The 14,869-nt window shown below is 42.6% G+C and overlaps 3 protein-coding genes across 4 annotated transcripts; 1 reads left to right on the top strand and 2 right to left on the bottom strand.

Moving 5' to 3' along the window:
• The first annotated feature begins 1,277 nt into the window (after positions 1 to 1,277).
• Positions 1,278 to 6,367, top strand: homeza (homeobox and leucine zipper encoding a). 2 transcript variants are annotated; one of them, XM_080493568.1, is made up of 4 exons: positions 1,278 to 1,445; positions 1,554 to 1,752; positions 2,486 to 2,579; positions 2,987 to 6,361. In XM_080493568.1, the coding sequence occupies exon 4, from the start codon at positions 3,014 to 3,016 to the stop codon at positions 5,000 to 5,002; it is 1,989 nt and encodes a 662-aa protein (XP_080349694.1). In that variant the 5' UTR covers positions 1,278 to 1,445; positions 1,554 to 1,752; positions 2,486 to 2,579; positions 2,987 to 3,013; the 3' UTR covers positions 5,003 to 6,361. The 2 variants fall into 2 exon arrangements, with proteins under 2 accessions (XP_080349694.1, XP_080349693.1); XM_080493567.1 differs by having other exon boundaries at positions 1,363 to 1,752; positions 2,987 to 6,367.
• A 2,853-nt stretch (positions 6,368 to 9,220) lies between these two features.
• On the bottom strand, positions 9,221 to 10,559 carry LOC308111165 (E3 ubiquitin-protein ligase RNF212B-like; the record flags this gene model as incomplete). The annotated part of the gene is made up of 4 exons (XM_080465950.1): positions 9,221 to 9,244; positions 10,099 to 10,173; positions 10,279 to 10,310; positions 10,460 to 10,559. The coding sequence occupies 4 exons, from the start codon at positions 10,557 to 10,559 to the stop codon at positions 9,221 to 9,223; spliced, it is 231 nt and encodes a 76-aa protein (XP_080322076.1).
• A 1,197-nt stretch (positions 10,560 to 11,756) lies between these two features.
• Positions 11,757 to 13,744, bottom strand: LOC308111087 (zona pellucida sperm-binding protein 3-like; the record flags this gene model as incomplete). Its single annotated transcript, XM_080465829.1, has 6 exons — positions 11,757 to 11,794; positions 11,999 to 12,090; positions 12,183 to 12,268; positions 12,337 to 12,442; positions 12,544 to 12,724; positions 13,597 to 13,744. 6 exons carry the CDS (start codon positions 13,742 to 13,744, stop codon positions 11,757 to 11,759), a joined length of 651 nt encoding a protein of 216 aa, XP_080321955.1.
• Between the last annotated feature and the right edge of the window lie 1,125 nt (positions 13,745 to 14,869).

Raw genomic sequence — 14,869 nt, 5'->3', positions numbered from 1 at the left:
GGGTCTTCTTCACCTTTACCGAGAAGGTGAAGCAAATCGAAACATAGATTTTATATGTTTTGAAAATGAATCCACATAGAATTATTTGGACAGCTCCAAGATACATTGGAGGGGATATAAAATCATTTTTTTTTTTTTTTTTTTTACTTTTAACTTTCCTGTTGCCTGAAACTCAACGTAGTTCCAGACAGTATATTTTATAGTCCAAAACAATGTAACCAACAATATTATCAATACATATCCTCGGGTAAATTGTTGAGTCTATATGGAAATAAAATAATGGTCATTCTGTGTTAAATCGGCGGCCACGTAATTGACCATCCTCAACAAGCTTTGTTTATTTATATTCTCATCCTATCCAGGGACTCATATGCTAATGTTTGAGCTTGTCTCTTCTTTATGGCTTTTAGTGTTGTGTAGTGGTGAGCATGCTTTCCCAACAATGAGAGGACGTAGGTTTGGTTCCAGGCCAGAGCCTTGTGGCGTTTGCATGGTGCCTGTGTGCATTTAAACCTTTAGCAATAGTCCGGCTTTTTCCCACAACCTAAAGACACGCTTGTTTGATTTATCGATGGCTCTCAGTCTCTCATAGGGGATGGTCAGTGCTTGTATAAATGATTGCCAGTCTGTCTGTGAAGGACTGATGACCTGTCCAGCACATACCCTGCCCACTGCATGTCTGCTGGGATCAACTTCAGCCAATTTAAACGATTAGACAATAAATCAATGACTAGATGGATTGTTGTTGGGTGCTCTTTTTTGATGGGTGCTAAATACCAGACTGCACATTTTCACATTTATTACAGTTAAAGCTGCTATGCATTGCTGTGACGATCAGTGTAAAAAGCAAGAGGTCGAATAGAAACGTCTGCCGCAAAATATATGAAAATACTGTAATTGAAAATATGCATTATTTTCTTAATAAATTCATTCAGTCTCTAGTGCCTAGTTGAAAGCCTAACATATGCTACTGAATAACCAATACTCTAAATAAGACTAAAGTCCCAAAAAATGAGATAAACCAAGCAGGTGAACTAAGGAAAGTTTAGACATATTTTCTCAAACTTTGTCCTAAAGGAGGCCTCATCACACGTGAAAAGATGATGGGGTTTTTTTTTTTTTATCCGTGTTTGGTACAGGGGGTGCTGCTGGGTGGCCGACATGGAGATGTTGTTTTTTTTTTGGAGAGAGAGAGCCTACTGTCGCGGATTTATTCTACAGGCGCTCGGTCCCTCCAATCGTCGGCCTGCTCGGCCAGACTGGCACACCCACCAGCCGCCGTCACAGGCGGGGAGCTGTTGGAGAGCTGGGCCTTCTGGACTTCCTGGTCCTCGGCTCCGCCTCGCCACGATCTGGCCGGACAGGGGAAACACTTCTCAGTTAAAGAACAAAAGCAACCACGGTCGGACCGAGCGACTCGGATTCAGATCTGGAAATGCTCTCCGGTTGGTAGATTCGCTTCTGGGGGGGGAAACAAAAAAACCGTGCGACGGATTGAACTCACCGCGCGAGCGGCGGCGAAACTTGATCGGCTTTCTCATCTTTATATCCAGACCGTAATCCACCGAGAGGCGGTTGGGAAACAAGACAAGGGTCAAACAAACAGACGGACGGTATTGTTTCCCTCCTGGCGAGCCGCTAAACTTCGGCCGTACAAAAGCGGTGGGAGCGGACGAGGAACTCCCGACTTTCTTCGGGGTTTCGTGTCGCGGAAACAAAGCCCGTGGATAGAGGCTTGTTTTGGTATTTTCGGTAAGTTTATTTTTATGTTTCAGTGAAGCGTGTCTGACGACGGAGTGCGCCTGTGCAGAAGGGAAGCGTTTTACTTAGTACGCCATAAAGAGGGGAGGGGGGCCACGGACTGCTATTGTTGCTCACACACACTGGGCAACTTTTAACGCCTTTGGCCAGACTAAAAGAAAAGACAACAATGTATGAACTCCGCCGCCGCCCGAAAGTAGAAATAATAAACAAGTTTGGGAGAGGATGGTCACGTGATCTTATTCCCAGTGGGTTTCAAGTGTGTCACCAATAATAGTATTTCAGAATTGTCGGCTCATGCTTTTGATACACTTTCTTTTGTGATCCAAACAAAGTCTATCCCAGGCTGAGTTTACCTACTAACCAAATGTGCAGTACCCGACCTCCACCCCCCCCCCTAAAATTTTTTTTTAAAAAATAAAAGAATAAATACGTCGAATTTAGGAGGTTGTCCTATATGTTTTTGAACCACCTGTTTAGTATAAACACACTGCAAAGTGTCACATTTTAAAGCCGGGTTCCAAAGAGGATCTGAATACAAATGCTCCCAGTTGGACATTTTATAATACACTGTGATAATAAATGCTGCATGAACACCTGTTGCTGAAGAAAACACATTTAGTATAAGTTTTATTCATATTTATTGTAAATAAATTTCTTGTAAATTTTTTTGATGACTTCAAATGTGCGATGTGCTAATACATCTTGTTCAATCTCTTCACAGGTTTCTGTTGTGGTATCCGTCTTCGTGAAGAGGCTGCACTTATCTTTCGTGACTCAGAACTTGGAAGTGGAACAAAGCCTGAAGACTGAAAAGGGTGAGAAAGTAGATTGTGATGGATTTCTCATGGAGCCGATTCCCTCTGCACCCACCCTTTGCCACCAAACCCCCTCCCGCCCCTCACCTCACACAAAACAAAAGTCAGTCTCCACACTTTGGGGGGAGGGGAGACGCAGTCTGGCCAGAGTATACGACTAGTTTCCCAGTGTCCAGAATAAGAAGGGAGCAAAGTAGGGGGGAAGGGGAGGCAGCTGTCAGATAATTGACTTTGAGAATAAATGAGAACATAAAGTTCCTAAAACATCAGCATCTGTACTCTTGAGATGAAAATGTCCTTCTCTTCGCTCTGATCTTATCTATTAAGCTGAAACGGCTTCAAAGTAAAGACAAGCAAAGAATAAATAAAAATTGAGAACTGAATCGTTGTTTTTCTGTTTTTCCTAGGGTAAAGAGCGTATTCTGATCGTCCAGATGGCAACACAAGCTGAACGAAACGGCAAAAATGGACTAGTTGTCAGCATGAAGGAGCCTTTTGAAGGAGAAATAACAAATCCAGAATGTGAAGGAAAGCCTAAAGCTAAGCGGTCCTCCAGGGATTTGCGTCACTCTGCCAGCTCAGCTGAAAGCAATACAAGTGGCGTAGCGAGTTTCACCACCAACCACAACTCTGTTGTGTGCCTGCCTTTGGTGTCGGAGGGACTGAAACTCGTGTGGACTCAGTCGGATCAGACCCGTGAACTTGACTCAATCCAAGAGCTGGTCCAAGCCTTTAACCTATTTCCATATCCGTCATCCCGGGAGGTGAGCACTTTGGCCCGGGTTTGTGCCTTGCCACTGGACAAAGTCAAAGTGTGGTTCATGGTGCAGCGAATTAAATACGGCATCAGCTGGTCCTCGGAGGAGATAGAGGAGACGAGGCGTAAGCTCGCAGTTCCTGATATCTGTGACGATTCTCCTGAACCCGCTGAGGAAAAAAACGACAAAAGCAACAGCAAAGGTTTTGAAGAATTTGTTCTAGAGGATAAAGACGGCGAAGAAGCTGAGGTTGATGTCTCTCATTTCATTCCCCAGAAGAAACCACGGTGTGAATCACCCGATACATATAAACCAGCCAAATCTGCAACCCCGTGTTTCAGTTCCACCCTCCCACCACCTCAGGATTCGTACTACTACCGCCCACCAGCAGACGCACCAGCAAGTCCAGCACACGATGTAACCCTTGATCTTTCAGAGTCATCGCCACAACCGCACCGTCATGGACGCTACAAAAAATCAAAAGCTCAGCTCGCAGCCCTTCGCAAAAGCTTTCTGAGAGAGAACTGGCCTGCAGAGGCGGAGCTCAGACGTTTACAGGAAGAAACTGGGCTGACCCGTAACGACATTCGCAAATGGTTCAGTGACAGTCGCTACCAGCTCCGAGTTGGTCGGGGAAGCCTGGCAGCGGCGCAGAGCTATTCACATCACGCTGCTATTGGGAGCAAACATGAGCAGCAATCTCAGCCTCTTCCACTTGTTACTCCAAAATCTCGCCAGCCAAATGGGGTAAAAAGCAACGACAGTGCACGTGGCAATGGAATTAGAAATTCGCATTTCTTTCAAACGTTTTTGACGAACAGCCTGGAAGCATTTGGAGAAAGGGTCCTCGAGACTCAAAGCTATGATGTTATGGAGGAGCTTTCTGTGGATGGGGACAGCGTCAAAGACGAGGAACCACATGAGGATGAACCTTTACAATTAACCACGACATGCAAGGCTGAGCCAGATGTTCCACAGGAGTCGACGAGTGTCTTCCTGCCGTCTCCTCATTCTTCCCCGTCTGGAAGTCCACCACCGACGGCGTCACCCAGCAAAACACTTCCAAGTAAAAACAGCACGTCAAAGAAGTCGGTCCACTCGGCAAAGATCAAGCCCCCGCAAACACCCGAGCAGTTCTCGGGAGCTTCCACGTCCACGTCACCTGCTCTCACTCCTGGAGGCCGGCCCAGAAAGACCAAGGAGCAGTTGGATGTGCTCAAGCAGCATTTCCTGCGCTGCCAGTGGCCCAAGAGCGAAGATTACACTGAGCTTGTTAAGCTTACAGGTTTACCTCGGGCAGATGTGATTCAGTGGTTCGGGGACACGCGGTATGCTGTGAAAAACGGCCAGCTGCGCTGGGTGAAAGGTGTTCGCGACCAGTTCTTGGCAGAACTCGCCGCCCAGCAGAGCAGCAGTGGCCTCACGAATGGAGGCGGGACGTCCTCACGGCCCGGCAGCCGCAAAAGAAAATCCACAATGAATGGAAACAGTGCGGATTCCCCAGACCTCCAGCCGCTGGAAGTCTATTATCTCTCAACAGGCTCACTCCATGAAAAAGACCTTGACTCTTTATGCAAGAAATCAAGGATGAGCTACCAGCAGGTGCGGGACTGGTTTGCAGCTCGGGATGTTGGGGAGACTGACCAAGAACTTATCGTTAGTTAAGAGCATTTATAGAAGTTGGTGGGCAACACACCCCCACCCCCCACGTCGTTAGCATATTACTTTGGTTTATATTGCTTTAATTAAGGCAGGTTTGTGACATCCAGTCTTCCCAGTACAAGCCCAGTGTGAGGTTTGTTTTTATATATGCTGCATTCCCTGCTCATTCTAATATATTTGGACTTGAATTCTAATTGTGCTGCCTGTATTGATGTAAATAGAACAGTTACTTGTACACTGGTTTGCTCTATATTTCTGAGCTTATTTTTGTTTAGATATCTCTTCTACAGATTTTGCTAGTATGCTATTGTAGCAGTATGATTTTAACTGGTTGAATATTTGGTACCTGGCTATGGCAGATATTGTACTGCTCCCAAAAAAACTGTCTTCATTGACTCATCTGTTTACTGATCACTGTGCGTAACTCATTCCTGTTCACCCAGTTATTCCTTCTCATGACAAGCACACTGGACATGTACACTTTAAGTTGATATCTTGCACTTTGGATTTCAAGCCTGCTGCATTATTGTAAGTAAATCAACTCATTTCCGTCTGCAACTTTTATCCCAAAACTACAATTCCTATCACTCTACACGGATTACTTACTTCTAAAATGGCTTTGTTTTTGCATCTAATGTCTGCAATGGATTTCTGAGACCTGTTCCATGAGTCCCCCTTAAGATAATGACCTGCTGTGATACCTCGCTCAGTGAAAAATTTTGTTTGCAAAAAACTGCACAGTTGACAAACGTTTTGACAGTACTACGGTGTGATGACAACAGCCGCATTGAAAATGTCCGAATTTACTCATTGATTAGTTCAGTGTTTTCCTCTTCTGTCTTAATAGGTATAGGTATGACTTGTTTATAATATAGGCAAACTAGATAAGATGGGAGTCCGTATACTGTATAAGTAGCAAAGGATTCCAACCCAAAGAAAAAAAAAGTTTAGTTTTCATTGTGATGTGTAGCGGAAACATATTTTTCAATGTATCGGTTCATGTATCTATTAGTTATTTCCGACTTTGCTGCGTTTCGCAAGAGGAAAAACTTCACACTAAAGAACTGGTTAGTTGAGCTACGGAAGAAAGAAAAAGTGGGCTTCAAATGAAGTCAGAGTTTAGTTCCTTAGGAATGACAGGTTAGATGAGAAACTCTACAAAGCAGTGTGCATCATTTTTGTTTCCTTTTCCTTTTAGTCATAAAAAGCTAAAGTGTCATGCTATGGAGAGACGTTCATAACGTAGTGTCTTCTTCTGCCTGTGTTTTTGATGTACTTTTTTTTTTTTTTTTTTTTTTTTTTTCCTGTTTGAGAAGATTCTCATTTGCACATTTGTGTCACTGGAAACCAGTAAAAGATTTGCCTTTTATATACGTGTATGCAAACAATTATTTGAGCACGGTGGTGATTGATGGTATTTGTTTTTATTCAATGAAGACAAGTGGCTGTCAAATGAAGCGGTAGAAATCCATCCAATTGGCTAAACTTTATGTCCATCAAATCCTATATACCAGAACTATTTAGAGAAGAACATGGCAATAAAGGTTACATATCCACAAAGGTAAAACTTTGTCCTCAACACTAAAGCTTTTGATTAAGGATTGAACTTGTTGCTGCCGAACACATAACTATAACAAAAAAACATGGCCCCAAGTAGGCATTTCTTCAATACCTGGGAGACTGCATGGATAATCCGCTCATAAACTGGAGCTGGAAGACATTCGGGGTCTCCGTCCTGAGGATAACAGTAACACCCTGACTCGGTAACAAGTAAGACCGTCATCAATGTAACATCGCCTGGATGAGAGAAGCCATCACTCACCTGGTTGGAGTGCTGAATGACGTGGGGGTTCCTTTAGGAAAACAAAAGATTTCGTTTCAGGGCAGGAAACATTCACTTTCTAATACAGCTGCGTCTCAAAAGAGTAGGCATATAAACAAAAAAGCTCCAAACAGTATTTGAAAGAAATATGGAAATAACTGACGAAATATTTGGAATTCTGTTGATTTAGATTTTCATGGCTTTTATGAAAATAAAGCTTAAAATCATTCAAAATAAATCAGAACGCCTAATAAAATACATATAAATAATAAATAAATCAGAACTCCCCGGTGTTCTAAGCCTTTGAGATGCATCTGTCTGTGCACACAGAAGCAAAATATCAACTTTTAACTCGGCACAAATGGGAGAACGACAAAGACCATCGCAACAACACTTACTTTGCTCTTGACGAGAACTATGGCTGGAAATGGACGAAGTTGATTGAGGAGTCTGACAACATAAACAGAGAAAAGCAGTGTCTACATTTCACGGAACAACAAAATGCCTAATATATCCATTCGTGTATACATGTCATGTTGAATTGAATATTCTAGCTACGCTGCCAACTCTGCTATAAATTTCAGATTGTGACAAAATAAGGACATTTATTCTTGATTTGAGGGGAAAAAAACTCAATTAAGGATGGCGTGCAGCACTTTCCAATATAGGTGAACAGCTTTTACATTCAACGTCTTGCCAAACACGACGTTATTAATCCTATCATTTTCAAGTTAATCTGTCTAAATGAAGCATCACATGAACCTGACAGCTGGATGAATACTCGGTGAGCAAAGTGCTATGAGACTGTGCAGGCAAGACTCTTATTTTGGATATATACTTATTTAAAGGGGTACACCATGAGAAGAGCATATATTTATTCTCAGCTTTTTAAATATCTAACAAAATAGATTAAACCAGGAGTGGACTGAGTCACTTGCCAACCATTGTGATGCGCAAACAAGTAATATGTGTAACAACAGTAGCCCCAGTAACGGAAAAGGGTAACCAACCAAGAACATGACAGTGTTCCTGTAACTACACACAGGCAGCAGTTGAGGGAGCAAAGGGAACCTTCATACCCTGCTGTACAGTAATGTAGCATCAAATCTCCACAGTGGTGGGGTAGTTGGCAACTCTGCCTCATAATGAAAATGTTCCCATTGTTAAAAGAGCTTTGAGGCCTTTCTGTGTGGAGTTTGCATGTTCTCCCTGGTCCTTGGGTTTTCTCTGGGTACTCTGGTTTCCTTACACGGTCGAAAAACATGCGTTTGAGGGTAACTGGTGACTCAAAATCTCCCGTAGGCTGAATGCATGTCTGTGTGTTGCTGTCTGTCTCTCTCTGTTTGCCCTGTGATGGACTGGCAACCAGTCCAGAGTGTATTCTGCCTTCAACCACAGTTAGCTATTGCACATAGAGACAGACGGTGTCACACATTCAAGCTTAAAAAAAAAAATATATAACAATAAAGAATTATAGTCAACAATTCCTCGATTGCATGTTTGAAAGAATTAGAGAAAACCCATACACGCGCAAGAGGGGACAGCCACCTTTGGATTTTAACCTACAATGGAGGTGAGCGATTGCTCACCAACACATCTCCCTGTGGCCTTGAATAGATCTTACACAATTCTAAACAGCAGAAGACTTACATTTAGGGAGAGACTGGGAGCTCTGACACCGGACCACCTGTGGGACTCCGCAGATCCTATACAACTGAGACACAGGAAACACATTTCAGGCCCCGTTTACACGACAACGTTTTCAAGCGAAAATGCAAAACGTTCCTTGCGTCCGGGGGTGCGTTTATACAACAATGGTGCTCAGAGCCACTGAAAACGCTCTGCCTTTGTCCCTGTGTAAACGGGGAAAACGCAACTTTCTGAAAATGCTCGGGCTGCATCTCCGTGTAGATGGCAGAAACGCAGCTACTGCGCACGCTCAACACCACTGTAGTGAATAGTTCTTCTGCACAAGATGATGGACAACAACAATGTTTGCCTCCAGAGTGTCATGACTCTCAGTCCATATTCTCCTGGGACTTTTATAGTTGAGAGTCACCCACAATAGCAATCCAACTTCCTCCTCTGTTCTTACAAATGGTCGTGAACTGGCCATTGTTAATGCTTACGGCGTATTGTTCTCTGCATACGTGTGTGGTTTCATTCCAAAATTATTCTGGTGGCCCAGTATGTAGACTACATCATTTTCAGCGTTTCTGCTGTTTCTGTGTAAACCAACGTTTTCAAAATGTGGCCACGTAAACACGAAACTTTTCTGAAAGGAATGCACAAAAACGATGCGTTTTTACTTGAAAACGTTGTGTAAACGGAGCCCCAGTGTGACGTGTGTATGTGTTGTCAACAGTGAATGACATTTACATAACAGAATCAAACATACCTTAGCAGTCTTGAATGAGGGGTGACTAGAAGACAAAAATCATGCACACATTTAGCAAAAATAATTCAAATAAAATTGATAATGCCCGCCAGGGACTGAAAAGGGTAGCAAATGTAACAAGTTAAAAGTTACCTGGAGAGGTGACCGCCACCGGGAGGGACATCCTCTGGGAGCTGGTGAAAAATATATCTCACTGATTGATTTAAGAACTCACCTCTAGAAGTTTGTTATATAACGTGATACCTGTTAGGTACAAACTGTCCCGTAGAGACCTGTGACACAGAAAGGGTGCAGGTAAGATTAGTTGTGTGAAAGGTGACTGGCAGCATGAACTTTCTAGATGCGTGGAGAACCTACCCTCCGCTTGGAAAACGGCTTTTTTAAATCCGCAGTCTCTTGTTTCAGCTCTGAAATCTCTCTTTTCAGCTCCGAGTTCTCCCTTTTCAGCCCAGAAATTTGTCTTGAAGACAACACACAACAAGAAAGCCGCTGCAGAAGCTTATTCATACGTCTTCTCAGGACAAATAATAAATAATAAAGTCACCTGTAACTCTGATCTGAGACTTCCTTCAGTTGCTTTTCGAGATCAGAGGACTTGCGCTTGAAGTGTGCTGTGATTAGTGTCATCTGTGTCTGTTGAAAAGTGGCAATCTAAAGGGCATGGAGACGTCACAATTAAATATTATGGAATGATATGTAAAACAAGACAGCAATCTACTCTGACTAGTGCATGAGAGTTCACACACGCCTAAACGAAACAGTAATCTGACGCCACAAAAGTAATCCATTCAAACACTTGGCACTTTGCTGAGGGTCACCCTGAGCCGGTGTTACTTGACTAACTAGCTTTGTGTAACTTCATGCACAACATAAACAGACCTGGGTTATGTGTTTCAGGCGTGACTGGAAAAGCTTCAAGGGGTCCTGGAAGAACACTTTCTCCTGTGGCTTCATCTAAAATAGAAATACGCCTGCATTCAAAACTGTGGCTAAGTTAAATAACGCCACCCTCTTTTGGTGGCATCGGACAGAAAAACGTTGTGATCATGTCAAACTCACGAACATCGTCTGTGATGGCCTGATAGCTGCAGCTGCACCCACAAGCACCACACTGATCTGAGGGAATAGTACTTATTTATTTTGTTTAAATCACAAGATCCGTGAGTAGCCGGACAGAATTCTGGTTGCGTTATGTAAGATGATGATGGCGCGTAAGGCACATAGATCGTGATGCTCTTACTAGGCTTAATGCACGCATCGCAGAAGATATGGCCACAGCTTGACACAGCAAACTTTGACCCACTTTTCTTGAAGCACTGGTTACAGTGGAACCAGTCCATTTTTAGTCCTTTATCTGCACAGATTACAAGAAAAAAAAACATCAGTACTACCAAATGTTAAGATTAATGATACAAAGTTAGATTTTAATATTCAACATATAAATGTTGGAAACAGTTCACAATTAAACACACTGAATATCTATGTGTTCACTTTGGCTTAATCCTATAAATTATAAACCAGCTATATTTATATTTTAGGACAGTGGGGTTATATTGAAGCAGAACCTGCTACAGATGAAAAGTATCTTCAACACCAGTGTGTGCGTGTGTTTAACAGTTTCCAACTGCTGTGTACAATAAATGATGTTCATAGACGAGGTAAAAATTGATGAACACCTCGTTTGCAGTCATAAATTGTATCATCAAAATCAAGACGTCTGAAAAAAAAAAAATTGTGTTACATTCTGCCTTTTCAATACTTGTTTTTGTTGGGATTACACTGATTGTTGCATTTCATAACTTCAGAAGCAAAGCTATACCCTTAGTTGTCCCTGTCAACTTCATCTTACATTCAGGTAGGTTTTTTTTTTTTTCATATAAACATTTATTGTAAGAGTGGGAAGAATATTTCTAACACATGAACTATACAGCTCATATTAGTGCTAGCGAAGCTAGCCAGACAGCATTCAATATCTACACGGCTAAACACTCGATGTTCGTGTAAATACAGAAGGAAAGAGTCAAAACATGTCTAGAAATTGTGATCTTATCTTAGTTACCTCTCGAACTTTATGAAGTTCAATGTTGAGGGTTGCTAGCCATTAGCTAGCCACGAGGCCTGTCTCCGATCCTGTTGCTTAGACAATCCGAAAAGGGGCGTGGCCAACTCCGGCCACGGTTGGATTTTGCGCGTTTCCAAAACAATGGCTTTTTTGTAAAACCTAGTTTTGCCTTCATTTTTATCCAGGATAGCTAATTTGATAAAGCATAGTGTACATATTCAAGTTTTCTGAACACTACATGAGGCTCCAGACCATTTGACTTTAAATACTTGGACTGTGCCTAGGGCAGTAAAAGTCCAGAGTTTGAGACCTAGATGGCACCAACTAAAGCAACTCAGATTAAATCTCTCCTTTCTAGCCATTGACAAATTGAAAATACTCAGAGGCCCACAACAAACATGAAATCCAGAGCTCTTTATTAGTCTCATATTTTAACATGCAAAGACAGGCACCAAGCTTTTACAATATTAAAAACTCAAGTGCAGGTGAAGGAGCCAGTCAGGTCAAGGTTACCTGTAGGTGGGGGGAAAAAAGCAAACATAAATGCAAAGAATGTCAACTTGTCATTTTAGAATGCATCTACTTCAACATACTTTGTTATCGTTAGTGGCCCGAGGATCATCTTTCGATTGACTGCACGTTTCTCTACAAAGAAAATTACTTTTAGCACGGACATAAACTAGTAAATTACACCAGCAACTGTGTCATGATAGATACCCGATTGTAAACTCCTGATCTTCCTGCCACTGCAGCTGGAGTCACAGCAGTCACACAAACTGTTAGAGGAAGGATTGTCCAACAACTCCCAACTGAAAATTAAAACACAAGTTGCCACAGTGTCATGCAGAGGCCAGATCTCCCTCACACATCACATTCAGGTTTCAGTGTCTCTGCCATTCACCCCTGATCTTTCACATAGTGGCAGGCCTTCTTGGTCTTGTCCAGGCTGTCGAGGTCCCAAGCCATAACAGTGCAGTGGATAAACACCTTAGAGAAATGACATGTTATTGCATCTCTTCAGGAGTTTCAACTGGAGGAATATGAAATTAATTTACCTCTTCCCCCAGAGCAAACCGAAACGCTTGAAGGGACAGTTTGATTTCCCAAGATTTGTCTCTAGGTTCAAACTGTGAGCGCGACTCCCTGCTGTCCACAAGACATCTGTATAGTAAAAAGTTTCATTACTTAATGTACGGCTTTGAAGAGGGGGGGGGGGGGGGGGGGGAGAGAAAAAAAGTTGGTGCCAGAAGAGAATACAGTACCCCTTATTGGAAATGATAGTGTACAAGCTACTTCCAGGTCGCAGGTCTGGTGTGGTGGAGGCTTCACATTCCTCAAGTAGCACCAGCAAAGGCTGATGGGATTCCTGCTCCACACTGGCCATGATGGGGATCATTGAGCCAAGAGGAAAACTTGTAGATTCAGCAGGACCTGAGAAGTCAGCTAAAGCCAAAAGATAAATCTGTGATATCGAGTAGTTCTGGGTTGGGTTTTTTTTTTTTTTTTTTTTTTTTTTAATTCATGAGCTTGATACTCACCATTCATGAGTCCAATATGGAACATAAGCGTGTCTTGATCATATGTATCAAACTCGGGCAGAAAGTACACAGGGCTCCAGTCCACAGGCCTGCATTTAACAAACCCAGCTGTGTTATTCACCCAAACCAGTTCAGAAATTTATATTGTTCTCATAATATTCTAGTGGAGACACCCACCTCTCAGATTCACAGACGATCAGATAAGATTCAGGAAGTACGTGAGAATCAGAAGAGGGATTGTAAGACAATTCACCATAGTACATTAGCGTTTTCCCAGTGACCTGAGAGAGAGAGAAAAGTTACTAGCATTTGGAACTCAATTCAAAATCCCATTTGTGGGCGTACACTCCCACAGTCATCTGTTCCAAGTCACTCGTTAGGATTTCCCCAATAGGCTTTCTGAGGAATCAGTAGTTCGTTGGCGTGGCTGGACCGGCAGTCTTCTAAAAATTTTAATCTGGGTATTGTCTGGGGGTTTTTTTTTGTACCTTTGCCCCGTTCCGGTACTGGCTCGACGGCCCTGTACAGGTTTGGCCTAATGCCGCACCTTTTTGTTCGTTTGGCCGGGCTGTCACGCCCATCTTTTAAGTTTGTACCTTTCCTGTTTTTTTTGAGGGACAGGTGGACAAGGGTTTCATGTGTACACCGCCTGCATGCTCATTCTTCAATGATATGAGGCAGAGAAACTTAAAATCAATTCTCTTGTCTGCTTCATTAAATATGTTCCCCCACTCTGTGGGTCGTAACAGGCTGTACTTACCAATTGCCTGAAGTCACAGTCGGTGAAGTAAACGCTGAAAACAGCCTCCCTCGCTGTAGTGCTGGTTGGAAAACAGCTACCCAGACGAAACAGCGAAGTGTCAACATGCGGTCGGTTCTCCGTCCACACCAGCGTCAGATAATCAGGCTTGCAGTCTAGTGTCATGTCTAAATGAAGAAAAACAAAAACGGAGCTTTCATCTCAAAACGTTCAGAGGTGATGTTCTACAACACTTACCTGGTCAGCGACACATTACCTGCATTGACTGAAACGGCAGCGACAAGGCTCAGGAGCAGCACACACCACCAGACGCAAGCCATCATGACGGAACACTGCCTGCTTCCGCCTCACCATGTTTTTATTCTACCTGATTAGGTCAATCAAGGCAACGTCTTTCAGCTGGTAACAAGCAGCAGGCCACAGTCGCAGGCCAATCTGCAAGTATATGTGAGCTTAAGAAGAGTTTCTACATTACAGTCCACATATATTTACAAAGAGGGTTTGAGTTTGTGTTGATGAGAAATCCCCAAAAAAGCTCAATTGTAATAATCACTTTAAAATTCAGTGAATGTTAATTTGAAATACAAAAACAAAAACCCCACCCCACATTTTTCAACGTAAAGCGGTGTGACAAATTTGAAGTAAGAGTTTATTAGGAGGTTCATGCACAGTGGTGTCATCGTTAACAGTCGAACTTCACAGCGAAGATATGTCCAATTGGAGTCCGAGCGCGCGAGAATTTTTATGCTTAATTTGCATATTTTCCATGCGTGAGCATGGGTTTTCTCCAGGTACTCCTGGTTCCTCTTGTCGTGCAAAATATGCGATATATGGGGTGAATGTGTGAAGTGGTGTTTCTCCATGATGAACTAATGACCTCTCTAGGATGGATGCATGGATCATGGATGGATGGAATTATGACCAGATTAACTTAAAAAAAGGACACTTGACCCAGTCTCACCAAATTTTAAATGAACATTTATTCAATTTACATCAGATGTAAGGACAACAGTATTTAATTCCATTAAAATACATTCTTAAAGGTTCTTGGTAGAATTTTTTAATGTAAAAAAAAGAAGAAAAAGAGAGGACTTGGACAGGATGTGAAAAAAACCCTTTCTGGGCAAAGGAGGATGTTTGGTCATTCTAAAGTGTGAGGAAATATTGTGCATACCCCAAAGATAGAAGCATACGCTGAGACATTCAACCTTATTGTACTTTGAGTTACTTTATTTACACAAAGTAAAATATCAGGACAGTTTATTACTTTTCCCATAATTCTACTGCAGT

Source organism: Lipophrys pholis (genome assembly GCF_963383615.2).
Source record: "Lipophrys pholis genome assembly, chromosome: 1".
In the NCBI taxonomy this organism is placed as follows: domain Eukaryota; kingdom Metazoa; phylum Chordata; class Actinopteri; order Blenniiformes; family Blenniidae; genus Lipophrys; species Lipophrys pholis.
The sequence above is the reverse complement of the archived record's forward strand: the minus strand, read 5'-3'. Positions and strand labels throughout refer to the sequence as shown.